The sequence below is a fragment of the Fusarium graminearum genome, chromosome 3 (assembly GCF_000240135.3).
Source record: "Fusarium graminearum PH-1 chromosome 3, whole genome shotgun sequence".
Lineage (NCBI taxonomy): Eukaryota > Fungi > Ascomycota > Sordariomycetes > Hypocreales > Nectriaceae > Fusarium > Fusarium graminearum.
In genome coordinates, this window is record NC_026476.1 from 5,068,480 (window position 1) to 5,093,902 (window position 25,423).

Below are 25,423 nucleotides of genomic sequence, written 5' to 3' on the forward strand. Positions count from 1 at the left end.
AGTATTGACTGATGAATGATTACCCGGATTTAAATCATTTACTTGAGAGTTAAAGTAAGCTGAATGGCCGGTTTAAAGCCATCGCATCGCAGGGCGGCCGTTGTCAAGCCATATGCGTGGCTTCGCTTGTTCCCGTCACTATAAGGGAAAAAAGATAAACGGATTGCTTAGACGGCGTTTCCGTTGAGAGTGAGGATAGTAGGAAAATTTCAGAGCGACAAACAAATAAGAATTATTATAAATGAATTAAAGAACTTAAAAGAACTTCTGATTGACTACCACTACGATTTCCAAGTTTTAAGTCGTGTTTGAAGCTGAGCCGTCGTTTGTCATTCATTACAAGCATCTTAGTGAGATGGCATTCCACCAAACGCGTTATCACCAAGCGGGTTCCAGCAACCTTGCCACCCTTACAACCTCTTACAGTAAGCGCTTCACCTTTCTTCAAGCCGTGATAAAACTCATATGAATTGTTTGCCTTAGTATTATCAGCCATGTTCGACCAAGCTTCAGGTCAGGTCTTTACAGAATATGCCATGTCTCGAGGAGCTCTCGCCGAATCTGATGAGGACTCGGCAGGTTGGAGTCGGTGTCGGCCATATCCTTCATTTACAGCTCGTGGGCCACATGGACCTCGACCTTTGGTAGATATGGCCATCAGCATCCTTGCAGATAACATTGGCAAGGTTCGTTCTGGGGCACATCTCGAGACTATTCCGAGTAATATGCTATGGCGCATTTGGCGGTACCTAGAGGCCAGGTCAGTTAGTGTTGCGGATGGCGCGGAATCCCTTGGGCCATGTAAGACTGATTCTCTACTAGAGGCGTGTGTCTTCATGCTTGGAAGATTTTCTCCAAAATTCTCATGGACGACCAGGATGACAAAACTCTTGGGCTGTACCGCTTTCGACAACATATATGCCGTCCTGGCACCGATCTTACCCGTTACACCCAGCCCCTAACGGCACCGCCCACAGACTTCATTACACACCTTGTTCTCACAGGTGGATGCTCTTTCAGCACTCATGATCTTTTATGTCTCGCCGACATGCCCAATCTCGGCGCCCTTGAACTCATCAAACCGGCTGATGAGCTTCAGACTATCTTCCCACGCGTCTCGGATCGTCTTGTCCGGGGGTGGACTGAGAAGAAAGACCCGTTTCCCTTGCTGCGTATATTGAGAATATGGGGCGATCAGTCCACGACACACGAATCTCTCAAGTGGGTGTCCAAGTTCCCTTCTCTGGCTTTATACGACGTCATGGGCGCAAGGGAGGACTGGACCCAGAGCTACGAGGCAGCGTTGGAGAATGGGTGGGAACAGGATGACGCACCGTCTGGGTTAGAGGATTCGTTGTTACGATATCTCATGTTGTTCGCGCCACTGGAGGAAACTAGGAGTAAGCCTCTTCGTGACCTTGCGGCGAGTATCGACAACGACTTGGTTTCGCTATGTAGCGACTCTCGATGTGCCGTCAAATTTGTCCAGGAGCACCAAGCACCGCCCCTTCTTGACTACCTCACTGATACAGCAAAGGTACAGACACCGTCGTGGGATACCGATGCTGCGTCTCGGGAAGCTCGTGCGTGTCACGGCGTGGCTTTCGAGCCCTGGGCGTTTTGGCTGTACTCCTTTCTAGGCCAGTTGAGTTCGGACCAAGACTTGGAGGCTCGCGGTGCTCGCCCCACTACAAAAGCTGTGGCTGGTCCTTTTGTTCTACCTTCGCGGCCACTTGCCTGTCTTCATTTGGGACACAGTTCTCGATCTGGTGGCATTGGTACGAGACCTTCATATGTCAGTAGAGGGTTATTCGCAACGCGAAGATACACTTTTGCACGAGACGCTGCTGGTCGAGATACAGCGAGAGCAAAACCAGTGCCGATTCCTAAGAAAGAAACTAGCTTGGTAGCTTCGCAGCGTTCGGCGCCTGTTTTGGCATTGAGAAAGCAGAAGAGAAAGAGACTTGATGATGTTTTGCAGGATTTATCAAGGTGAAGAAGGGTTATTTTTCTAAACACCTTAACACTCCCTAAGCATCGTCCCACCAACAAATAACAGTTTCCCTCGCAATCTGACTTTTATGAAGTACGTGTATTTCCACTCTAGGTTTTTGAACGTCACTAACCTAAATTCCAAGGGTTTGCAAATAGCTTGCATGCTATAAATCACCTACTTGTTCACCGTGACTAGGACATGAAACACGGAACACAGTTTTGACACAACGACATCATCAATACCGTTATACTTGCTGTTTGTGAGGAAATAATTGAAGCGAGTATGGGACTAAGCTGGACTATACCACGAAACGCTCAAAACTTGGGGAATGAACGAGAAGATACACAGCGAGATGACTTCATCAAAGTAAAATTTTGACAAACCATGGTAATAGGCATATTAATGATACTTTGTTATCCGTCTTACACGTCAAGGAAAAAAGCCAGTCGCCTACCCTATACCACATAAATCGCAAAGAGGCGGGCATTTGTGTCGGGTTCCATCATTGAATTTTCCTGATCCTCATGCAATTCAGAACTCGAGAAGCGACAGGGTGCAGTAGCTTTGCATGTTCACAGTTCAAAGCCGGGAGAATTCTGACGGAATGTTACTGGACCACTCTTTGCGATAGTCCTGTTGCAGTCAAGGTTGACATATGAAGCAAGGACAGGCCAGAGAAGCAACATTTTCAAGGGCAACGGCGGCGTACGTGTTGCCCACGCGTGGCACGAATTTTTTCATGGCCAAACACTTGTGCCCGGCGTAGTTACTACGATATTTGTCGTCTCTCAGAAAGTAAAAGAGTGTTGAAGAAGTGATATGTACCGCGTCAAAATTTCTCTCTCCCAACGCAGCAAAAGCTACAAGCAGGACAGAGGGTAAGTGTCAGCGATGAATTTATCTTTCCTCCAGTTTCCCCTCCAAGTACCCCCATGGTGTAATGGGAGCCAGAGTGAATTTGAAGGATTCAGTTTTTCTAGTAGGTTGAAGAAGAAAAGAAAAAAAAAGAACTCAAATTGCGGCTCACTCGAGCTGGTTTTGTTTACGTGGGTGGGGCATTTGGCAGAGCGGGTTCGGAATATTGATGCGCCGAGGCATCAGGGTCCCTCCATCATGTCTGTTGAGTTTTGACTTATGCGACAGAAAGTTGCGGGCCTGTCTTTGGATTTTCAGGGCTTAATGAACTTATTTGTCCCGGTAGTCTGCTACATAGTACGTTTGCTTCGAAAGACTGGGATATGAAGATGTACCGATCCATTTTTCTAGGGAGCAGACCATAGGAAAGTTTGTATCATGACAAAGAAAGCATCAAGTCATGCGAGCGTCCATACACAGCAGCCGAGCACTAATGTACTGCGATTTAGATACGCTCCTCAGACCACGACAAACCGGGTGTGTCCCATTCGCTCAATGACTCCAACGGCCTGTGGAGTGCCTGATCCATCCTGTTCCTGACTCACATGTCCCTTTTGCCTTGCCTTGACATACATACTACCAAGGTACCCTAGCTCAATATGTTGTACAGTTGCAGACAATAAAATCGACACACCATCGCATGATTCTAAATATTTTAGGTGCTGTTAAGTACGCCAAGAACATAGTATACAATTAAGTCTTTGCGTTTAGTAGAAGATTATCTCTACCTCAGTAATAGACCTAGAAAAAAGTTAAAAAAGTTACTCCCAAGGTTATTGGTACAATATCTCTTTGTGCTTCATTTTCTTCCCTCCTGAGCTTTCCATGTTTGACACACAATACTCCTGCATAAAGTATATGTTATGTACCCAAATTAGCATTTGGAAATCTCAGCGAATCCCCATTAATTTTCCATTGTATGTAGCATAAGTCAGTAGGTAACCCTTGACTCATATAAAAAGCAGGAATCCCGGCAGTTCCTGATTAACACCATCCCTTAATCTTTGAACTCTCTTAATCAAAAAGCTGCTGCCGTCATTAGCTACCCCGCTACCCCGCCTCAGAACAAGTTTGATCAGCAAACAACATCAGATTCTAGAGACAACCAGGACAAGAATCCTAACAAGCTTATCTTCGTGCAAACTCACTTCACTTACACAACTCACCACAAATCGCCCACAATGGCTCCTGGTGGTCCCCCTGGAACAAGCTCGCGCGGCCGAGGAGGAAAATTCAGAAAGCCCGCTAGAGGAGGTACGTCTGCTCGTCATTTGCACCCTAGAAATGCCATAAGAATACTAATAAGCGTAGGTGGTAAGAAGTTCTCACGCGACATCCGACCTCTCGATGCCGATGGAAACGAAGTCAGCATGTGGGCTGTCGATCATGACAAGGAAAACGGCGACGAAGAGGATTCTTCCGAAGAGGAATCCTCTGAAGAGGAGGAGGATAGCGATGATGGTGCTGGTCCTGCCAAGGAACTCACCCAAGAGCAGACGCGAGAACTTCACAAAGCCGAGAAGAAGGCCCGTAAGGAGGCAGCGATAGCCAAATCGAAGGCCAAGACAGTTGAGGTCGGCGACCTGCCCTCAAGCGACTCTGAAGAGAGCGACAGCGAGGATGAAGATATGCCCGCCAACCCCAACCACTCCAAGAAAGCGCGCAAGCAGGCTACCGCGGGAGTCGATGAACTCACAGAAGACATGGAGAACTTGAAGGCGGCACCCACTCGTCGCGAGCGCGAGGCCCTCGAGGCTGCAGCGGCCAAGGAGAAGCACATGCGCTTGACAGCCCAAGGCAAGACTGACGCTTCCAGGGCCGATCTGGAACGCCTCAAGGCTATTCGCGAGCAGCGCGAACTTGACGCTGCCCGACGACAAGTAAGTTACCCACCATAACGAAAATTATCAGCCGGATTATTTGTGCTAATGCTGTTTAGGCCGAGCGCGAAGAGAGGGAGGAGCAAGAAAAGGTCAAGAAGTCCGAGATCGAGGCGAGAGAGGCCCGCAAACGAGAGGCCGCTCTCGGAAAGAAGGGCAAGAAGAAATAGAGGACAGATTATGACAGACTTGACGATTATGATCAACGAATACATCCTGCCTTTCGCTTTTCTGGTCAAAACATCCACTGTATGTTATCTTCTAGATGTGATTTTCGATGACCGTTGGTGGACCGAAAAACCATCAATAAAAACTCTCGATACTCGTTCCCGTATTGTACTACGGTCGACTCGTACAAGCCGTAATCCCTTGATTCAATGTTCCATCGCAGAGATGGCAGAAGGAAATTCTTGAGAAGTCTATGTATTTTGGAATTCTGTATTGGGCAATCCAAGTATCTACTAGATAGGTGCCTCCATCTTGATTCCTCGCACGACAATTAGCTAGGCCTTTGCGCTTGAAGACACGCTCACTCTCTCCATGCCAACTAACACTTTAGAATATTGTAGTACTTGAGAGAATATTTAAATAGCAAAGTTAAGTTCGATAGACTAAACATAAGTTCTGGGTGAAAACTTGACGATGTATAAATATCTAGGCTGAAGAGTCAGTACCTTAGTAGTTTTTCATTGCCAATATTATACCAGCCCCGTTCAGTCGGAGTCCCACACTTGAATTCCAAGAATATGGATATAAATCAGATATAAGCCTGTGCTTATTCAGCTGAGTGTGAATCGGTTCAATTATGTACACATGTAAGTATTATGTAGTTGATGTCTTTGAGCTTATTATGAGGCTCTCAAAAGACTTTGAGACCCTGAACATGGTGTAGTCGGTACGTATCTCGGCCGAATCGTGCTAAACTTCCAATGGTGGATCGACCGCCTTCAGGTAGTTCGGGTTTCCCCACACAAAGTGCAGGCCCAGTGGTTAGCAGGAAAAAAAAAATTACAACGATCCTCCCCAAAAAATCGAGGCAGCAAATCGCCATCCGAGCCTTCTTTTTCCAACCTCTCATTATTGTCGAGAGCGACACATCATCTCGATAATTACACCCGACTAATAATTGCGATTCCGAGATACCTATCAGTATCTGCTCTGACCTAAAAAAGACAGCTAATATGGCAGAGTCTTCAGTAAAGGTACGTTCTACCAGCCGCCCTGATGCCCCCGCCTGTCATCGTACAAGTCTTGGATACATGGTGATAGGAAGTCTTTGAGCTGACCTTGACTACTATAGGACCGCCTGCGGCTCCAGTCAAATGCCTTTGATGGCATTCTGAGTCTCATCCCTGCCAAGATGTACTACGGTGAAGACACAAGCGTATGTGAAGCGAACCTTCTCGATCTCGATTCATACCCATCTGCCATCCACTTGATTATACCACACACCTCTCGTCACCTCATGCCCTTCATAATAAGCGCGACAAGAGGCTAATTCGACCATAGGATCAATGGAACAAGAAGAAGCAGACCAAAGAGGAAGCCGCCGCTGCCCGTCGAGGAAAGCTGGATCCTGATAGCGAGCTAAACCGAAACGCCAAAGAGGTTATGGATGAGCGTGCCAAGAACAAGCGCAAGCTGCGCGAGATGGAGCAGCAGGACGAAGCCGAGAATGATGACGACTGGGAGGAGTACGAGCCTGTTCCTGGTGTAGACAGCGAAAAGCCTGGCGAGGGTCTCAAGGCGGCCAAGACTGAGAACAACAAGAAGCAGAAGCTCGATGAGGACGAAAATGATGACGCAGAGCCCAAGGAATCCGCTGAAGCGACCCAGTCTTCCAAGCTGTCAAGGAGGGAAGAGAAGAGAGCGGCCAAGAAGGAGAAGAAGAAGGACAAGAAGACTGAGAAGCCAGAGAAGAAGGAACAAAAGACGACCAAGGCAGAGGCACCCAAGACTGAGACCAATGATGCGCCAGCTCCCACAACAAAATCTCAGAAGCAAGCCGCCAAGAAGCAGGCAAAAACCCCTGCCACTAAGGCCCAGAAGCAAAAGGGGGATCAGGAGGAAGAGGAGGAGACAACAACTGGCGATGGTGAAGTTCTGCCCATGGATATTTCTGGTATGGAGAAAGAGGATGAGACCAGTGGAAACTCAAGTCACGAATCCGAACCACACTCCCCTACGTTCGACTCAGCAGCTCCTGCAGAAACAGCCACCGACCCTGCTAGCACTACTACTTCTATCTCATCTACCGTCACCCCTTCCGAAAAGCCCAAGCACATCAAGCTCCCCGCCGACACTACTGCCATCCGAGCGCGTCTTGCTGCCAAGATCGAGGCTCTCCGTGCCGCCCGAAAAGCAGATGGTCCTGATGGAAAGCCCATTCGCACACGCCAAGAGCTTATCGAGTCAAGACGAAAGAAGCAAGAGCAACGAAAAGCTCACAAGCAGGAGATGCGCGCGCAAGCTAAGTTGGAAGAGCAACGCAAGCGCGAGGAGGCATTAGTATCCAACTCGCCCGGTATTATGAGCCCCGCTGTCGAGCTCGACGAGAATGCCAGCAACTTTACCTTTGGTCGCGTCGCCTTTGGCGATGGTGCCCAGCTCTCACGCGACCTTGGTCATGTTCTGACCCAGGGCAAGAAGAAGGGACCTTCTGATCCCAAGACGGCCCTCATCAAGGTCCAGAACCAGAAGAAGCGTCTTGAGGAGCTCGATCCCGAGAAGCGAGCTGATATCGCCGAGAAGGACGTCTGGCTGACAGCCCGCCGTCGTGCAGAGGGTGAGAAGATTCGCGACGACGAAGCTCTCCTCAAGCGCGCCGTTAAGCGAAAGGAAGTTGCCAAGAAGAAGAGCGAGAAGGCCTGGCGCGAGCGAGTCGACGGTGTCAAGCAATCCCAGAAGGACCGTCAGCGCAAGCGAGAAGAGAACCTGCGCGCCCGCCGCGATGATAAGCTTCTAGGCAAGGCTGGCAAGAAGAAGAAGAAGGGTGGTGCCGCTGGTGCTAAGAAGAAGGGTCGTCCTGGCTTCGAGGGTACCATGGGTGTTGGAGGTGGAAAGAAGGGCGGAAAGAAATGAGCTTGAGGAAGAACAGAGATGAAGAAAAATATTGATTGATTGATTTTTTTTACTCTTTGATATAATCAAGATACACGGCGCTGGCGGAGTTCCGGTCGGCAAAAAGGAGAAGAAGCATGAGAAGGATTTCAGGAGTGATGATGCTCAAAACACATTTGATAGTGGTCATAATTCATTCGTATATAGACATGAAAGCGAAGAAAAACATGTCTAGAGCGCGCTGTCGATACATGAAGCCGTTGAACTTCCAGGCCTAGGTAGTAGTGCAAATTGCCATGTATTATTCTGACATTAAGTTTCATCATTTCTCCTGTCGTGGCTACCTACCCACCCTGCCCAACTCCTTCTCTTCATGATCATCATATAAAGCCCAAAATCACTAGATGCAACATAAGTAGCGAGAGAAGAGACCCATTGTCCTCTGAGAAAACAGACGCCCTCATCATGTAAAAAAACAGAAGTTGTCTGTGGTATTTTTCTTTCATTACAACAGATAACACCAAACCCAGTTTCAACGACAAAACAGCAACGGCTACGCTTTACGCATCGGTCTGATTCTCGCCCTCCTTATCCCTAGCCTCCCAGAAGCACACCAGCACACAACGGACATATACACAACAGAGTTCGAGTCTGAGTCAGAGTCATCCCGTCCATCTCCTTTTTTTGTTTCCCAAAACCGGTAGAAAGAGGAAGAATAGATAAGCCTCGACAAAAATAAAAAGGACATTAAAAGAAGTTTGGGGTGGGTAAGAAAGTGTGCGGATCGCCGACACCACTTGTTTAAACACACCCAGAGAGGTTTCCGCTGGGCTACCTAGTCAATCGGCCAAGCTCTAAACTCTTGACGCGCGGAACAATCCACAACCCGGTTAAGTTGAGTTGAAAATAAAGTTCCAGTTTCCCTTGAATTACTCCATATTGTAGTGATTGTGTGTAGGGACTCGTGCTGCTATCGTGTTTGTGAGAAGGGGAGCCTTGAGACTGTCGTCATCAAAGTCATGTCGTGAAAAAGGTTCGAAAAAGGGATTAGGATCGGATAGTTGGAACGGAGATTTGGGGGGGAAAGAGCTTGGCCTGACTAGGACGTTAGATAGTCGATCGAGGATGTAATCCAGGCATCGTGTTTGGCGATAGCGGATACGCATGCAACCTATGTCGATGCGTTTATAGAAGGGAGTCGAGTCGAGTAAAGACACTCAAGCAAGCTGAAACAACCTCGAGCTGGAGCTCCTTGTCTTTACCGCTGTTGACCTCCTGTAGCTAATGTCAGTTATGAAACCTCTCATGAAACGGAATACCCACCTCGTTGATGAGTTGAGGCAGGTTGGCCCCAACACCGTTCTGCGTGGCCTTCTTGCCAAATGGCCATTGACTGTAGTCAGCGAGCAGGTCATCGGTCTGCGCAAAGGCTCTCTCGCGAGCCTCATGGCCAAGGGATGCAAGGGCATTCTCGAGGACATTAGCAGCGTAGGCGGCGCAAACCATGGCAATGGTGCGCATATAACGAAACTCGAGCGACTCGGGTAGGAACTGGCTACCGTTGAGGACGACGGTTCGCTGGGTAAGGACAGTGCGGACGCGGCGGCGGATCTCCTCCTTGGCACCACCGTCGGCGACGGGATGGGTGGCCATGTCGAAGAGGAGGAAATTGCGCTTCTCGGTACGGAGGATGCCCTTGTCGACAAGGCCCTTTGCGAGTCGTTCTCGGACCTGCTTGAGTTGGTACCCGATCTTCATCAAGTTCCAGGTCTCGCCTATTGTTCGAAAAGGAGTCAGCGACGTTGTTAAGTTCGGCAGGGATACTGCTTGGGCGACTTACCACTCATCAAATCAATCCAGGTTGCGACGCTCATCTTTTCGCTCTGCTTCATCATCTTAAGGGCTTCGTCAAGGAGAACCTCGCCGGTGAGGGTGTCGTCTATGACTTCGATGTTGCGGTCTGCGAGGGGGAATCGGCGTCTCGAAGCGTCCTTTTCCATTGCAATGCGACCGCGGAAGGCCAGCTCGATGACGATGCATCCTCGCAGGGCGTAAGAAATGTTGTCGTTCCAGAAAGAGAGGTAGCCCTTTGGGAGGTCAAATGTTAGAGCTGTCTGTATTGTGTCATGGTGTCCCAGAACAAAGGGCACGTGTATGGGCATATATGCTAGCCTACCTGCTTATCCTTGAGGCCAAGTAGCAACACCTCCTCCATGAGGGTGAGCTTGGGCTGCTTGCTTCGCTCAGCACTCTCGCTAATGTCTCGAGGGTCAAAGGCGATCTTGTGGCCATTTTCTGAGTTCTCGTAGCTCGTCTCGGGACCGTTGTCCCTGGCACTGGGTGTGCTCGTTCTAGGGGCAGCGCCATTGCTGGAATCGCCTTCACCCGCAGGTCCTGCGCCGCCCGCACCGCGGCGTCGCGTCAATCCCGAGGACATTTCGAAGAGGTAGATATGTTTTGTCTTTGGTGTCTGGGAGGGAAGAGTCGAAGGCCGAGGGGAGGGAGCGGCGGAAGCAGCAAAGCCTTTTTTTGTCGAGATGAGGTTGAAGGGGTACAGCACAGCACAGCACGGTCTAGTAGTTTGAGGTTAGGTCCTGGAACTTGATTGATTGAGCTGAACGGGGCTAGTTGCGCGGTCAGATTTAGGGGTTTGGGACGGGGGGCTTGGAGCTCCGTAAAGTTGTACTGGATTGCCCTGTATGGAAGTAAAAGGTACCTGATTAGCAGTTGGAGCCAATAGATGGCTCAGCTAAGCCGTTACTGTTGGGGGACGGGACCTAACCCTTTGCGCAAGGGAGGCTGATTATTGAAGTGAGGATGCCAGCTGATTCACAGCCTTGAATCTGGTCCGATCTTCTTAGTTCCTTTCTTTGATGAAGATTGAATCCAAGTATATTGGGCCGACTGGTATAATTGGCATGTTTTCACCTACTACTAAGGTACTGTCACTCTTTACTCTAAACCCGTAAAACAGGGATCTTATGCGTATACCCAGCATGTAGCAGGTCCATACGAGGCACCCATCAAACAATCTGGTAAATCATTGGTAACAGTTGGTGATGGAAACAGTCAGTTGATGTTTAACAAATCAATTGAATCGGCATGAAAGTCACTAGTGACCTTGAGAGGATCGAGGCTTGCTTGCAAGGATCGAAACTTTGCTACAAGACAGATAAGGGGATTCCAGCGTCCGCCAGGTTTGAGAGGGGAACTTTCCTCCCGTGGGACAAATGCATGGAGCAGGGAGAGAAGACTGATTTTGACGCACATCGAATTCGACCCACCACTACTAACCTACTAACCTTAGTAGTAGGTACTATTCATGCCAAATTTGACAGGATGAAGACATACCCTCACCAGAAGGTATCCCAACAGAGCTTTATTTGTCTTCCGTGTCTGGAAAGTACTTCATACAATGGATGCTTGGAAGGATACCTAACTGATTGACCCAGCATGCACAGCCTACCACAAGTTGTGAAGCTCTTTTCAATGTCTAACCAGGATGACTGATCCTCAATCCTACGGATAGGTCCATTCTTTCTGGAGTCAGTCAGCATTCTGTCTTGCTAAGGCTATCAGGCCATCTCGGCAGGACATCAAGTTTCATGTGATCCTCCAGCCGAAGCAAAGCCTCGCTTGATAACAGAAAAGTACCAATTCACCGCTCTATATCCAGTTCCATCAAGCACAATACGAAGCTAAAGCTAGAACCAAAGCTGTTGTTTGTCTTCTCTCTGGTGCCAGAAAAGATGACGTCCAAGATATTATAAAATGAAAAACCCGGGATTATAGTTTAAACAGCATAGACAGTCTTGTTATTTCGTCTCTTACACCTCGAGGGGCCAACTTTTCTGATACTCTGAGGTCTCTCTCCACTGGGATTCTCCACAGGAGGCAGATGCAGCTTAAGCTCACTTTCCACTAATACGTGGATGTACGCTTGTTAGTCAGCTACCGAGACAGGACACGAATCTCCCCACACATAATTTCAACTTCATACCATCACCACACAAGCAATTGACTTCAGCTTCTGATGGTCAATTCTGGCCTCGAACGCCGTCAATCGGATGCCGTTGCTAGGGTTGAGTCTCTGAAGTAATGATTCAAGCTCACTACTGCAACATGTTTCTTCGATTCGAATCCTCCATGTCGTGGCCGCCTCGCAAGACTCTTATACACCATTTGATGGATGATCTTGACCATCCTGACTACGACACCTCAACACCTGCGACGCCGATTCTGAACATACCGCTCGATCCAAATACTGGGACACATGAATCTGCGAGCACTTAGTTCTCGCCTTTTGACCACTATTCAGCGCCCTGAAGTCAGGGCCACATGGATAATCTTCATACGAACATTGATTATATGCTATCTTCATATGGCTACAACATCTTCTTGGCCAAGATGACTTGCACTGTCATCATATGCCCATTTGTTCTCTATAGACAGTCACCTGTTCGTAGGAGCTGCCTTTGTTCAATCCATCAACGATTGGTATCGGCATGTCTGTCAATACGGCAGCCGATCTTATTTGTCACCAGGACTCTCTATTAATCCAATTCGCACCACAGGCTGACTTGAACAGATGTTCTTTACGATCCTGATACTTGGCGCTTTTGCTGTGGGCCCCGCTGTGCTTTTCCTCACGGTGGTCAAGGTACCAAAGTATCCGCCACCTGCATGCCAGCTGCAGGCATCTTACAGCCACCCACATATCCAGCAGAGCTTTATGTATCACAATAACTTAGAATCTATCGCAGCGGGGGGTCCCCGCCGGGGCATCTGGTGTAGCGGGATCTCGACTGGGTTTACCCGGGCGGGACTATTCGAGGAACGACGGTTCTTCGAACCCTGCACCAGTGTGTCTCGGATCGACCCCCCTCATAGGACCTGCAGAGCCCCTGGCTCTTGTCAGCGCTGGGGAAGCCCAGCCTGACTTGACGACCGAGGATCTGAGGGTGGCCAAAGAAGTATCCCACGCGAAAGCAGGGACGCGCAGTAGGTTTCCTCGCTGAGAAGGAGACGCTGGGCGTTGCACAGATGCCGGAGAATGTGTTTTTTTTGTGTTTCTATTTTTGGTTGTTACTGCGACTGTGAATGCTCCTTTATCTGCATGTATTAAATAGACTGTATATATTGTGTATGATAATATAACCTCCTGTTTTGATATGTCTGTACTTGCGATTATGCTCCTTTATGATGGTAATGAGCTGATGCTCTTTTTCCAAAGATCGTCAAAGTCAATGTCCTCTTTCTCAAATAACTCGCGGATTCTCTTCGCCGCAGCCTCTTGCTCCTTGGGACCAAAACCACCAGGCTGTGTTGCCTCGAATTGCACGATTTCGACCCAGCGATAGAATAGGTTCTCCTTTCCAAGCTTGGTAAGTGCATCCCGGAAAGCAAATACTTGTCGTCGTCGCTCGTCCTCGCCCGAAGCGCCGCTGCCACGGACATCGTAGGACATCCAACCGTAGGCATCATGATGAACAAGAACAACACTCTTGAAAGCCTCGAGAGCCAGCTCCTTCTTGTCAACTAGACGGTGCGCGATCACCATGCGTGCCCAGTCGAGATCCCAGTAGGCGTTCATGAGAAGATATCCAGTCTTTTGCTCCTGGAGAATAGGGGACGTCGCGTTGTCAACGTAAGAAACCAGGCTCTTCTTTGAATCCGCATCCTCCAAGATATCGGTGAGAGCCTGGTCCCATTCTCGGCTTCGGCGTACATAAATCTCCTGTTCGCGAAAGCCAACCTGCCACCGCCACTGGCAAGGGTTACCGCGAGCTTGTCCAGCGACAAATTCCACGGGCCACGGCCAAACAAAAATGAAGAGAATAAAGTCAATGAGCATAGTTCCAGCGCGCTTTCCGATCTCCAAGGCAATCTGAGACCATGTCGAGTCTACGGTATCCCAGGTTGTCTCGTTTTCATGACCAAAACCTGTCATGAGCAGCTGCCAGTACCAGGGGGCAATCCACCACATGCGCAAAATGAAGAGAAGAACGACTACAACGTTCATACCAACGGGGACCAGGAAGATCTTTCGTTTGAAGTCGGCAGGTTTGTTGTCTATGTGTGTGACGTAGACGTGCTTCTCATCTAGAGACTGGATGAATGGCTCCAGAGCTTCAGGGGGCCGCTTGAAAGGTGAGGGAGGAGCTTCATTCTTTTTATCGGCGAAATGAGCACGTTTTTGTTTTCCTGCTCTCTTGTTGGGAGCCATGTTGAGTGTGGCCTTTGGTTTCTGTATGTGTTGTGAGATGCAACCCGATCAATGGGTGGTGAGGATGATTAGGTAGGAGTTTGTAGGTGGTTTTATTGGTGACGGGAAAGGTGTTCTCGAAGATTGAGGTAGGCGTTCTAGTGGCTCCACAAAACCTGGATGCTGTCCTGGACATGGACACTGACCATTTAAAATGTGTCTTGCTCTATAACTTCTCAAGGAAGCAGTCAAAAAATGCCAAAAGAAACCCAGCATATATGTATAAATTCTATATAATTCACTATTCAGTTTTGGTAATTTTATATCTTGATCTTCAACAAGTAATACCAGCTCTAAAAGATGATGCTTCGTCAGGCATTGTCCTGCATTTAATTGTCCAGTAGCGGACAATCCCGGCGCCGAGCGTTTGCCCGCTATGGCTAACATGGACTTACTCCACTAAGATCGGATGGATTTCTACACTTACAGAAGGCACTTTAGCATATTCGTTACAAAGTCAATGTCGAGTTGGTTTTGCTTCTGTTCTGCCAATTCCTTTCCGTGGCAATGTTGAGAGCTCGTAATTTCCAGGTTTGTATCATATAGCCTATTCTCCAGCTCTCAAATAGCTAACAAAAGCAATAGGAGCGCGGCAATTCCTACGTATGCGCCTTCTGCCGCCACAAACTTACGCCGAGGGACTCGCAGCTTAGAGATCGCCATGTTTCCAAGGTCGCAGCTTCAATAACATCCGCTCGAGCCACCGGGCTATCGTCTTGCCATTCTTCGCAAATACCTGGCGTGCGCGCCCTCTCGACGACCTCTGCGCTCCGTGGGCTCAACGATGGTGGCAAGCCGGGTGGTTTCCCCAGCGGGGGTTTTCCTGGAGGGTTTGGAGCTGGACTGGGGTCATTTGGAGCGTTTGCAAATAAGCCGGTGACCGAAACTGCAAAACAATCTGTCGAACTACTTCCTCATGAGATTGAAGCTCGTAAGAAGATGGGACTGCCTCTCAAGAAGCCACCCTCGAAGCCCGCCCCGGTTCAAGCGAAGGACAACGCCAAGACAATGCCAGCTGGTCAGAATACATCTCAAAATCAGGCTCAAGACAATGGAAGAGGCTTAGGACAAAACCAAAGGGCAAAAGGAAACCAGAAATTCGGTCGATTTAACGAAAAGAACAATAATAATATGAAGCAGACGCAGACGCAGCAGATACAGCAAACGCAGCCGACGCAGAAACAACAGAACCAAGATTCGAAGCCTCCGTTTAACCCGCTATCGAGTTCTATCCTGGCTGAAGCCTTCAAGACAGACCGAGCACCAGCACCAGTGGTGACACCCAGAGCGCGGTCCACCAACGAACCTCCCAAGCCAGCCACCCCTACCTGGGGGGCTTTTAGCTCTCGAAAGATAGACACGCATGTACCTCTGATGAAGAGTCAAGCCGAAGCGAAGCCCGCAGAAAAGCAAACCGAAGTGCAACCTCAAACGCCTCCTCCGTCGACGATTCGGGGTGGCAGCGACGCTGTGTGGGGTCAACTGAAGCGCTCAAGGAGATCGATCGGGGAGAAAGTAGAAGGCCAGGAGGGCGGGTTCTGGGATGAACTTGAAACTCGGGTCACAAACATTCGCAACAGACCTTCCCCTGCCCCTGAAGTCACTGATGTGTACCAATCTACACTTCAAGGCGACGGCTTATTGTCCCAAGAGGGCCAGCAGGCACTGGAAGATCAACCAAGGCGTAAGTCTCGCTTCGAGATAGAGGAAGAGGAGGAGCGCAACAAACGAGATAAGAAGGGCAAGCGTCCAAAGAATGTGCGGCAGAACAACTACGAAGACGAAGATATGGACGAGGATGCAATTAGACGGTGGGAAAGCAGACAGCGCAAGAAGGCCGAGAAGGATGCCAAGAAGCACCTGGAAGTTGCCGCCGAAGCTGCACCACTGCCTATCTTCATCCCAGAGTACATCAGTGTTTCCAACCTGGCTAGTGCTCTTCAGATTCGTGTTGCGGACTTTTTGCATGACTTAGAGTCTATGGGCTTCGAGGAAATCACTGAAGAAACCATCATGACTGGCGACACGGGTGCTCTCGTTGCTCAGGAGTATGGCTTCGACCCTACGGTGGACACAGGCTCCCAGCGCGATCTCCGACCTCGACCAGCACCAGAAGATCCATCCCTGTTACCCAGCAGGCCTCCTGTCGTGACTATCATGGGCCATGTTGATCACGGAAAGACTACTCTCCTAGATTGGCTACGAAAGTCTTCGATTGCTGCTCAGGAGCATGGTGGCATCACGCAGCATATCGGTGCCTTTATTGTTCAAATGTCGTCCGGTAGCCAAATCACTTTCCTCGACACGCCTGGACACGCTGCGTTTTTGTCTATGCGTCAGCGAGGTGCCAATGTCACAGATATCGTGGTGTTGGTTGTTGCTGCGGATGACAGTGTTATGCCACAGACCCTTGAGGCGTTGAAACACGCCACGGGCGCCAAGGTTCCCATCATCGTCGCGATCAATAAGATCGATAAGGAAGACGCCCGAGTTGACCAAGTCAAGGCTGATCTTGCTCGCCACGGTGTGGAAATCGAAGACTATGGCGGTGAAGTGCAGGTCGTTCCTGTCAGTGGAAAGACCGGTAAGGGTATGGAAGACCTCGAGGAGAGCATCGTCACATTGTCCGAGATTCTTGATGTCCGTGCTGAGACAGATGGCATGGCTGAGGGCTGGGTTCTAGAATCGAGTATCAAGCATACTGGAAAGACTGCCACAGTACTCATCAAGCGAGGAACCCTGCGCCTTGGCGATGTCATTGTTGCTGGCAAGTCATGGGCTAGAATACGAGGTCTGCGGAACGAAGCTGGCGTCGATATCCGAGAGGCACCACCCGGAACTCCTGTTCAGGTTCTTGGCTGGCGTGAGCTCCCTGATGCTGGTGAAATGGTCCTCCAAGCACCTGACGAGAGCAAAGCCAAGACAGCAGTTGAGTATCGTGAGGAAATGGCCGAGAGACAGGAGAGTTCCAAGCAACTTGCTGAACAAGAACAGCGCCAACGTGAGAAGGCTGCCGCAGAGGAAGCCGCAGCAGCAGCAGAAGAGGAGGGTGTCGAAGTGGAGCCTGTCGCAGCTGAGCCTGGCATCATCTTTCAAAATTTCATTGTCAAGGCTGATGTCGCTGGTTCCGTGGAGGCTGTGTGTGGCACCGTTCAGGAGCTGGGCAGCAATGAAGTTCAATCCAAACTCCTGCGATCTGGCGTCGGTGCTATTTCTGAGTACGACGTCGACCACGCTGCTGCCTCCAAGAGCATCATTGTCAATTTCAACATCCCTATCCTGCCACATATCCGTCAGCGTGCGGACGAAGCTGGCGTTCGCATCATTGACCACAGCGTTATCTACCACGTTGTTGACGACGTCAAGGAGGCTCTCTCGGATCTACTACCATACAAAATTACGCACAAAGTGCTTGGTGAAGCAGATGTCCTACAACTGTTTTCTATCAATGTCCGGAAACGTGTTTCAAAGAGCATTGCGGGTTGTAAGATTCGTAACGGTGCTATTAAGCGAACGTCCACGGTCAAGGTCATCCGTCGCGGAGAAGTTGTTTTCGATGGTAAGTCAAACCATATTCTCTCATTCGCTCTATCGGTAGCGGAGTCACTACTGTTCTTTGTTGCTAATTTAATCTGCAGGTAAAATCGACACGCTCAAGCACGTCAAAAAGGATGTCATGGAGATGGGCAAGGGTAGTGAGTGCGGTATCGGTCTTGAAGGCTTTGAGGACTTCGAGATCGACGATCAAATCCAGACATATGAGGAGATCAAGGAGAAACGAACACTGTAACAACATTCTTGTAAAATATGTATGAACAAGTAGGAACAAAAAGGGGTTGGCTCTCTTCTGGGAGTCGTGTATAGATAATTGCCTGACATGAAGGCATGGCCTGATGAGAGAAGAGTATAGGATTTGGATGCCTAGGTAGATGGGACACATGACATATATCACTAGTATTACGTTTCATCAACGAAAAGCTTCAATTTCAAGGACGTTCGTCCGCCATCTGGGATATTTTGATTGTCGCAGGTTCAACTCTTTTACAATTTCTACTTAGCCAACATACTCATCAGCTTTTGTAAGGCGCTCCGACCGCGTTTGATGAAAACGTTCTTGTTGTCCTAGTTGCTTGAGAACGCTCCTTTTCCAACTTGGCCAGTCCGATACGATCCGTCACAGGCGTAGCCTCGATGATGTTGTCGAACTCGTCGTCATCATCATCACTTCCGCTCCTTTCGTTGTCTGAATCAGGCTGCACGCTGGTGTTGGGCTTGAACTGCTGCTGCTGCTGCTGTGGGTTGGGAATGGTGGCAGGTTTCTTGTCTTCTTGTTCGTTGGGATTGGCGAACGTCTTTGAGGCAAGGACTTTGCGACGGATTTCGGCCATTGTGTCTTCGTCGTCTGAATCATCAGATATTGCGTAGCGGTCTTTTTCTTCTTCTTCTCCTTCTTCCTCCTCTTCTGGGTTGGCCTTGGATGGCTTCTTCCCCAGATAGATACCATCTACACTCCCCTCTTCCTCGTCGCTGTCGCCTTCATCACCATCATCTTCTTCTTCTTCGTCTGAGGACTCCATGCGTCTTCGATTTGTGTTTCCACTAGTCCACATATCGTCGTTTCCTTCCTCTCGGCTCTCGGCGTATTCTCTTTCTAGTTGTTCCATCCACTCCTCCTCCGTCTTTTTCATCTCGGCCTCGTCGGCACAGGCCGCATATCGCTTCAGCAAGGTGGAGTTGATTTGGAGGAAGGATGGACCGTATGAAAATGGCGCGAGAATCTGCTCGGCCCAGTCTGGGTGGCCACAGATATAGAATGCGGCGGCCAGCGCCTCAACACAGTTCAGCCGCCAGGGCTTGCCATAGTTGACGGTGTTGGCTGCGACGAGATAAGGCAGTAATCGCTCGCACTTTCCGCCTACCTTGTTCCATTGAACTTCCTGAGTCCTCGCCCAAGAGCATTCCACGACAGCAGCGCCGTACTGATCCATGAGTTCGCGGTCAGCAGGGGAAACGGTATGTTTGCCATTGGGTGTTATGATGACTCCGTTATGGCGCTGGCCGAGGTGAAGATCGCGCATCATTCCAAGCTTCATGAGCTTCTTTCCTGAGCAGCGCTTGGGGTCGCAATGGCCCAAATCCCAGCACGCGGCCTTGAAAGCTGGGCGCGAAGATTCAGAACCGTCTTCTTCATCACGCCGGGGTCCTCGACGTGGGGTAGGGCCTCCCTTTCTGCCCTTGGAGGTGAAGTCTTTTTTATGTCGGACCATCTTGTATGTTTAGCAGTAAATGCTTATTGGCTGTTTGTGGAATGGTATTGTTCAAGAATAGTTTATACAATTGTGCAAGCAAGTGAGGTCAAGGTTTTAAATTTTGCCTCCAAAAAGTGATGGATGGATGATGACAAGACAGATTCATGGTGGGGTTAATTAACTTATTGGTTCTTTGGACCAGTTTGGTGAGGGGCATTTCAGCCCAGGCCATGCTCGTCAGTACCAGAACCTAGGTAGCCAGACTAACTTCCATGCCAGTAAAATAGAGGGCTACAGCAGCGACAGGTGCGCTATGACAGCCGCTGTAATGTAACGGGCAGGGGTAAAGTGTAATGAAGTGCTTTTAAGCCCATCACGTGGCTCATCACTGTGGCCTTGCACCGCCACAGCGCCATGCTTTACCCCAGTACAGCCTAGCTCACCATCATGGGTAACCTCTAGGTCATCGTGGTGCTAGGTGTCTAATTCCATGTACGTTGTCCCCTGGCTCGCAGGTACATGACTAGATCAACAAAGAGACAGTCTGAGGGGACAAGACAACAAGCTGATGGTTTCCTAGCTAAAGTCTGGTCATTCTGTCTCATAGTTGGAATTTTTTATTCTCTCTTTATCTATTTCAGGCCGTTTCCGTCCCTTGAACCGTATTCGGTCAGGCACTATCAAGCTGGAGCTTCCCCCCGCCAAACGCCGGGCCAGTTCAGTCCAGTTCAGTTCAGTTGACCAGCTCACCCTCCTACTCTGTTCACGTAGCACTGCCTCCTCATACTGTGCAATTCTACTGCCAACTCGCTCGCGCCAGATCATCTCCGGGTGGCTTCGTCCTCATTCGCATACTCATTGATTTCGTTCCTCCTTCGCAATGGAGGCCGCTTCTGCTCGCGCCGCGGCTCGCGACCGCTGGGGCGATTTGCCATCGTCCAGCCGAACCCCCTCCCAGCTCCAGCGCTTCGTCCAGGCTGCCTGCAGTCCCGAGAACTATGAACCCAATCTCGCTTTGAGCCTCGAAATTGCCGATCTTATAAACTCCAAGAAAGGCTCTGCTCCTCGTGAGGCTGCTACTGCCATCGTCAACTACATTAATCATCGCAATCCCAACGTTGCCCTGCTCGCCATCGGGCTTCTCGATATTTGCGTCAAGAACTGCGGTTACCCCTTTCATCTACAGATCGGTACCAAAGAGTTCCTCAATGAACTTGTCAGGAGATTCCCCGAGCGTCCGCCAATGCGACCTACACGGGTCCAGGCAAAGATCCTTGAAGCGATTGAAGAATGGCGAGGGACGATATGTGAAACAAGCCGATACAAAGAGGACCTAGGGTTCATCAGGGATATGCACCGATTGCTGAGTTATAAGGGATATGTCTTTCCCGAAGTGCGAAGGGAAGATGCTGCTGTTCTAAATCCAAGCGACGTTAGTTCAAGAGTTTCAATCTATACGTTTTCTGGGCTAATGACATCAAATAGAACCTCAAATCTGCTGAAGAAATGGAGGAAGAGGAGAGAGAGGCCCAATCAGCCAAGCTTCAAGAGCTCATTCGACGCGGTACCCCTGAGGACCTTCAAGAAGCCAACCGCCTCATGAAGATCATGGCTGGCTACGACACACGATCAAAGACTGACTACCGTGCAAAGGCTGCCGAGGAGGTTGCCAAAATCCAAGCCAAGGCACGGTTACTGGAGGAGCGACTCGACTCTTTCAAGGCAGGTGACACAATGGAAGATGGCGATGTTTTCAGCGAATTAGCTTCTGCCTTGCAAAGCGCACAGCCCAAGATCCAGAAGATGTGTGAAGAGGAATCCGACGATCATGAGGCCGTTGCCAAACTCTTGGAGATAAACGATAGCATACACCGGACAGCCGAACGGTACAAGATGATGAAAAAGGGCGACATGGAGGGCGCTGCCAAGGTTGCTGCCGGCGCTCCTCCTCCGTCTTCGTCCGGGACTGCAGCCGCATCTTCAAGTGCAGCAAATGAGCTATCGCTTATCGACTTTGATGCCGATGCCAGCAACGGTGCTCAGTCAGGCAATGCTCCTGCTCCTGCTCCCAGCGCTGGAGGTCTTGAGAATGATCTCCTTGGCCTCGATATTGGTGGAGACTCTGGCAGCTTTGGCCAGGGCGGCGGCATTGCTCTAGGCTTCGGTGCTAACCAAAGTAAGTTGTGGTAACTGAAAGAATCGTCACTTGCTAGTATACTGACTCATATCAGACATCCCGGGCCCTGCGCTTCTATCTTCTATGACCCAGGATAACTCTGCCAGAGGTCAGGTGTCGACTCCAACTCCGCCTCCCTTTTCACAATTCGCCTCTTTCTCACAGCCAGTCTCCCAATCAACCACCCCTCAACCTCCTCTTCAACAACAGCCTGCTCCTCCATCGCAGCCTGCTTCTGACCCCTTTGCTATGCTCGGCGCTGGAAGCATGAGCTCTCAGCGTGCATCTCCTGCGCCACCTCAACAACAGCCCGCTGCAGCTTCAAATGACGATGATGAATGGAGCTTCTCTTCAGCACTGCCACCAGAGCCTAGCAAGCCCAAGGAGCACCAGGCTACTGTTAGCAACACAAACGTCAAGGTTGAGATGATTGCCAGAAGGGCTCCTGGTAACGAGAATGCTATCAACATCATCTTTGCCTTCTCCAACAATGTACCACAGCCTATTAGCGAGCTTCACTTCCAGCTCGCTGTTACGAAGGTAAGCATATTCATCCTACAGTTTTTCATGCTAGACACTGACCTCTACCTAAGGGCTACGAACTCCAGCTCAAGCCCCAAACCGGCCGTGACCTCACCCCGCAGCAGAGCCGTGGTATCACCCAAGAAGTGCAGATTTGGCACGCCGGAAACCGTACTCAAAAGGTCATAAGTGCCAAACTGAGGTGGCGCGCCTCCTACAAGTTGAGCGAGCAAGCCGTTAATGAGATGGGCGAGGTGACTGAGTTTAGCCTCGCATGAGAGTGTTGTTGTTTTTCTTTCCAGAGGGGTTGAAGGTTTTTAGCATATATGCTGGACGAAGCTGAAAGAGTGGGATAGTGGTCACCAGAAAGTGAGATGAAGCAGCATGTTTCTCTATTTGAATTAGGGGATAAAGCATAGGACAGAGATAAGAGCAAAAGCGAGTCAGCAGATCTTTTGATTTATCAAGTGAGCAGTTGCCTTTGATATTTTGCTTCTCGTGAACGGCAGGCTGTCAAGTGATCTTGAAGCAGAGATAGACAAGATAGAGCTGAATGATCCGAGACCATGATACAAAGATTTTTGACGCATCCAAGTGCCAAAGTTGAAGGTAGTGAGTGCCCTGTCCGAAGAACTGCAAGTCACATCGAATGCAACTTGCGTAAAATAAACATGGACAAACAAAGTCATTAGCTGGTGGGTCATCTCAACAAGTCATGAGACTGATCATCGTTTTTACATCCAATATCTTCTACTCTAACATCTAGTTTCAGCAAAACATTTCCCTCGACGCTGAAACCACTAAAATGGTCTTGACGCTGTTCTGCTTCAAAACCCGTCTTCGTGTGAGGCCAGATGACTGCCATCCCCGGTCTCTTCAATCGTGACCCGACACCAGTGTTCCCTCAATGTGTAACCATGCAAACGCCTGAGACCCCCAAAACAAAGTTCTTGCACTCCAATACTCCCACAAATTTGGAAACTTCGAAAACGACGCCATACCAGGCCAGCTATGCTCCGCAAAACAAACATCAAGAAGTAAAAACAAAAGACAAAGAATACAAGTCCAATGAAAACAGTGAAAGGTCTTGTGGCAGCTCCAGTTGCCGAAAAGGTGTGAGAGAAATCCGGAATCTCGATTAAAAGCACGTCTTGTGCTGAAGCATCATCGTTTCTGTTTGGAAGCGTCCTTCTCAGTCTTGACGTCGTTAAGGAAGATCGTTCGACGAGTGTGAAGTCGAGTCGAACATCTCCTAAGCGCCCAATTCACTGACGGCAAACGATGGTGTGGTAGGGTTCAGCGAATAGCCACTGTGGGTAGGCGTCTTGGCCATTTGGGCCATGGTCTCGCGCTCCGCCTTCTCGCGCTCACGCTGTGCCTTCTCCTGTTTAGTAATGCGAGGCTTCCTAGTAACGGCACCACCACGGGATCCTGGGCCACCACCACGACCGGTGCCAGCTCCACCCCGAGTTGATGCACCTCGCGCACCTCCTCGGCTGCCTCGTCCACCACGTCCTCGTTTGGGGGGTCCCTCTTGTCTGGTACTTGTTAGAAAGGAATCGGAAAGGACAAAATAGGAAGATACGTACCCAGCAGCTGGCTTTTCAACCTCAGGCACCAAGGGGCCTGAGTAAACAAAGAATCCGTCACGGCTTGCTGCCGCCTGTGCTTCCCAAAGAAGCTCTGAATCGTCCACAAAGTCATCATCAACGTCGTATTGGTCCTCTTTGAAGTTGCGCTTCTTTTTGGGTTTGGCCTGCGCATCGGCACCGCTGGTAATACCGTTGTCGGGGTTGCTACCCTCGCCATCGGAGAGATCAACGGACATTTCATCGCCGGATTCACGGCCAGACTCCGCCTTTTCTAGGGAAGCAGCTGCCGCAGCGATCCGAGCTTTGCGGTCCCGGTTAGCGGCCAAACGAGGGTGAAGAGCGTCCCATCCATATCGGTCTTCGGCCATGCGCATGAAGTTGACGTATCTGTTCGTTTCTCCGGGCTGGATAGGTACACTGAGAACAATGGTAGGAGCTTGGGCTTCTTCACCCGGCTTAGCCCGACCAAAATCAAGGATCGAACGACCTTCGCCTTCCTGCATGTCATCAAGATTGTCGGTCTTGGGCGTTGAAACTCCAGTATGGGGTTTCTGCTTGGGCGATGATTTCTTGATAGGACCATTAGAGATGGTCGTGAAGTTGGATTCCCTGATGACAGGGCGTTGCACTGGTGGCGGAGGAGGGGCGGGATCCTTCTTGGGTTCTTGCACAGGTGGTCGTGAGGAAGGAGTTGGAGTCGGTGTCGATACTGTCTGAGGCTCTTTAGACGGGGATGGAGGTTGGGAGGGCTCAGGTGCCTGAAAGCGAGGCTGGTTCGACGGCGGTTGATACTGACTACGTGATTCAGTTCCATGAAGAAGACTTGCAATAGTCGGCGAGCGGTTGGGAATCTGAGAAGGAGCCCGTGGTGATCCAGAGGCGGAGTTGTAAGAGTTGTGGGGGACCATTGTCTCGCGCACTGGATCGTAATTGCCGCGGATAGGATCGTAACTTTGGCCGCTTGTCCGCACAGGAATTGATGTAGAACCGTTAGGCTGGGACTGTGGTTGTGAGGAAGGTCGTTCCGCTGGAGGGTCTGAGTTCAAAAGGCTTTGCATTGAGCCAAAGTGTTCTCGCTTCGCCATTTTGGGTGAATAACGCTGCTCTGGTTTGTGAGATGATGATGGTGTTTGAAGGTGATGTTGAGCAGGTGAAGATGCTGAAAGAATGGAGGCGTCGGCGATATGTGACTGTCCCGCAATTGTAACTCCAGCAGCGGCGAGTGACTTGGAGTCTGAAGGAACATCCTCCTCACCATCACCGGTAGCAATCTTCCTCTTTCGTGGCATGGGTGGTGCATTAGGGTCGCGGGGCTTTCGGGGCTTTCGCGCAGCCTTGGCTATATCGGCGCCGTCTGAGGTTCGTGGCTTCACAATGGTACCAGGTTTACGTCCCGGCTTCTTCCTAGGGACACCTGCGGCAGTTAATTGCACCCATTGGTTATCGACAAGTGCGTATCGTCGAGCAGGTCCCGTGCCTGATTGAGGTGGCAGGGGAGGTCGAGGTCGGTCACCATGGTTTTGGTGGCCGATGTGTTCGTATTTACCGTCGCTGGAAACGACTACGATTTCGTCGTATTCTTGTGGTGGGCGGCTACTCGAGCCGTTCCGTGATGGTGAACCGGGGTCAGAAAGTGATCCAGAGGGGGGCGAAGAGAGTTCGCCGGCTGATGAGTCGTATCGCGACATAGACGTGTCGCCGACTGGTGCAGTCATGCCGAGGGACAAAGAGGCAGCGAACAGGCCTGTGGAAGCAATTGTATGGCGCG

At 50.0% G+C, this 25,423-nt stretch overlaps 9 protein-coding genes across 9 annotated transcripts; 5 read left to right on the forward strand and 4 right to left on the reverse strand.

Moving 5' to 3' along the window:
* Positions 1-494: 494 nt before the first annotated feature.
* Positions 495-2,034, forward strand: FGSG_06343 (uncharacterized protein; the record flags this gene model as incomplete). The annotated part of the gene is made up of 3 exons (XM_011326698.1): positions 495-760; positions 823-1,778; positions 1,982-2,034. 3 exons carry the CDS (start codon positions 495-497, stop codon positions 2,032-2,034), a joined length of 1,275 nt encoding a protein of 424 aa, XP_011325000.1.
* Positions 2,035-4,092: 2,058 nt separating this feature from the next.
* Positions 4,093-4,961, forward strand: FGSG_06344 (uncharacterized protein; the record flags this gene model as incomplete). Its single annotated transcript, XM_011326699.1, has 3 exons — positions 4,093-4,165; positions 4,223-4,791; positions 4,851-4,961. 3 exons carry the CDS (start codon positions 4,093-4,095, stop codon positions 4,959-4,961), a joined length of 753 nt encoding a protein of 250 aa, XP_011325001.1.
* A 635-nt stretch (positions 4,962-5,596) lies between these two features.
* FGSG_06345 (uncharacterized protein) lies at positions 5,597-7,915 on the forward strand (the record flags this gene model as incomplete). Its single annotated transcript, XM_011326700.1, has 5 exons — positions 5,597-5,606; positions 5,684-5,686; positions 5,968-5,993; positions 6,092-6,175; positions 6,301-7,915. The coding sequence occupies 5 exons, from the start codon at positions 5,597-5,599 to the stop codon at positions 7,870-7,872; spliced, it is 1,695 nt and encodes a 564-aa protein (XP_011325002.1). The 3' UTR covers positions 7,873-7,915.
* Positions 7,916-9,036: 1,121 nt separating this feature from the next.
* On the reverse strand, positions 9,037-10,288 carry FGSG_06346 (vacuolar protein sorting-associated protein 74; the record flags this gene model as incomplete). Its single annotated transcript, XM_011326701.1, has 4 exons — positions 9,037-9,126; positions 9,175-9,626; positions 9,692-9,938; positions 10,028-10,288. 4 exons carry the CDS (start codon positions 10,286-10,288, stop codon positions 9,037-9,039), a joined length of 1,050 nt encoding a protein of 349 aa, XP_011325003.1.
* Positions 10,289-13,048: 2,760 nt separating this feature from the next.
* FGSG_06347 (uncharacterized protein) lies at positions 13,049-14,077 on the reverse strand (the record flags this gene model as incomplete). The annotated part of the gene is made up of 1 exon (XM_011326702.1): positions 13,049-14,077. One exon carries the CDS (start codon positions 14,075-14,077, stop codon positions 13,049-13,051), a length of 1,029 nt encoding a protein of 342 aa, XP_011325004.1.
* A 978-nt stretch (positions 14,078-15,055) lies between these two features.
* On the forward strand, positions 15,056-17,906 carry FGSG_06348 (uncharacterized protein; the record flags this gene model as incomplete). Its single annotated transcript, XM_011326703.1, has 2 exons — positions 15,056-17,675; positions 17,755-17,906. The coding sequence occupies 2 exons, from the start codon at positions 15,056-15,058 to the stop codon at positions 17,904-17,906; spliced, it is 2,772 nt and encodes a 923-aa protein (XP_011325005.1).
* Positions 17,907-18,186: 280 nt separating this feature from the next.
* On the reverse strand, positions 18,187-19,383 carry FGSG_06349 (uncharacterized protein; the record flags this gene model as incomplete). The annotated part of the gene is made up of 1 exon (XM_011326704.1): positions 18,187-19,383. The coding sequence occupies one exon, from the start codon at positions 19,381-19,383 to the stop codon at positions 18,187-18,189; it is 1,197 nt and encodes a 398-aa protein (XP_011325006.1).
* A 539-nt stretch (positions 19,384-19,922) lies between these two features.
* Positions 19,923-22,341, forward strand: FGSG_06350 (uncharacterized protein; the record flags this gene model as incomplete). The annotated part of the gene is made up of 4 exons (XM_011326705.1): positions 19,923-20,797; positions 20,851-21,541; positions 21,597-22,081; positions 22,135-22,341. Exons 1-4 carry the CDS (start codon positions 20,246-20,248, stop codon positions 22,339-22,341), a joined length of 1,935 nt encoding a protein of 644 aa, XP_011325007.1. The 5' UTR covers positions 19,923-20,245.
* Positions 22,342-23,315: 974 nt separating this feature from the next.
* FGSG_06351 (uncharacterized protein) lies at positions 23,316-25,370 on the reverse strand (the record flags this gene model as incomplete). The annotated part of the gene is made up of 2 exons (XM_011326706.1): positions 23,316-23,601; positions 23,653-25,370. The coding sequence occupies 2 exons, from the start codon at positions 25,368-25,370 to the stop codon at positions 23,316-23,318; spliced, it is 2,004 nt and encodes a 667-aa protein (XP_011325008.1).
* Between the last annotated feature and the right edge of the window lie 53 nt (positions 25,371-25,423).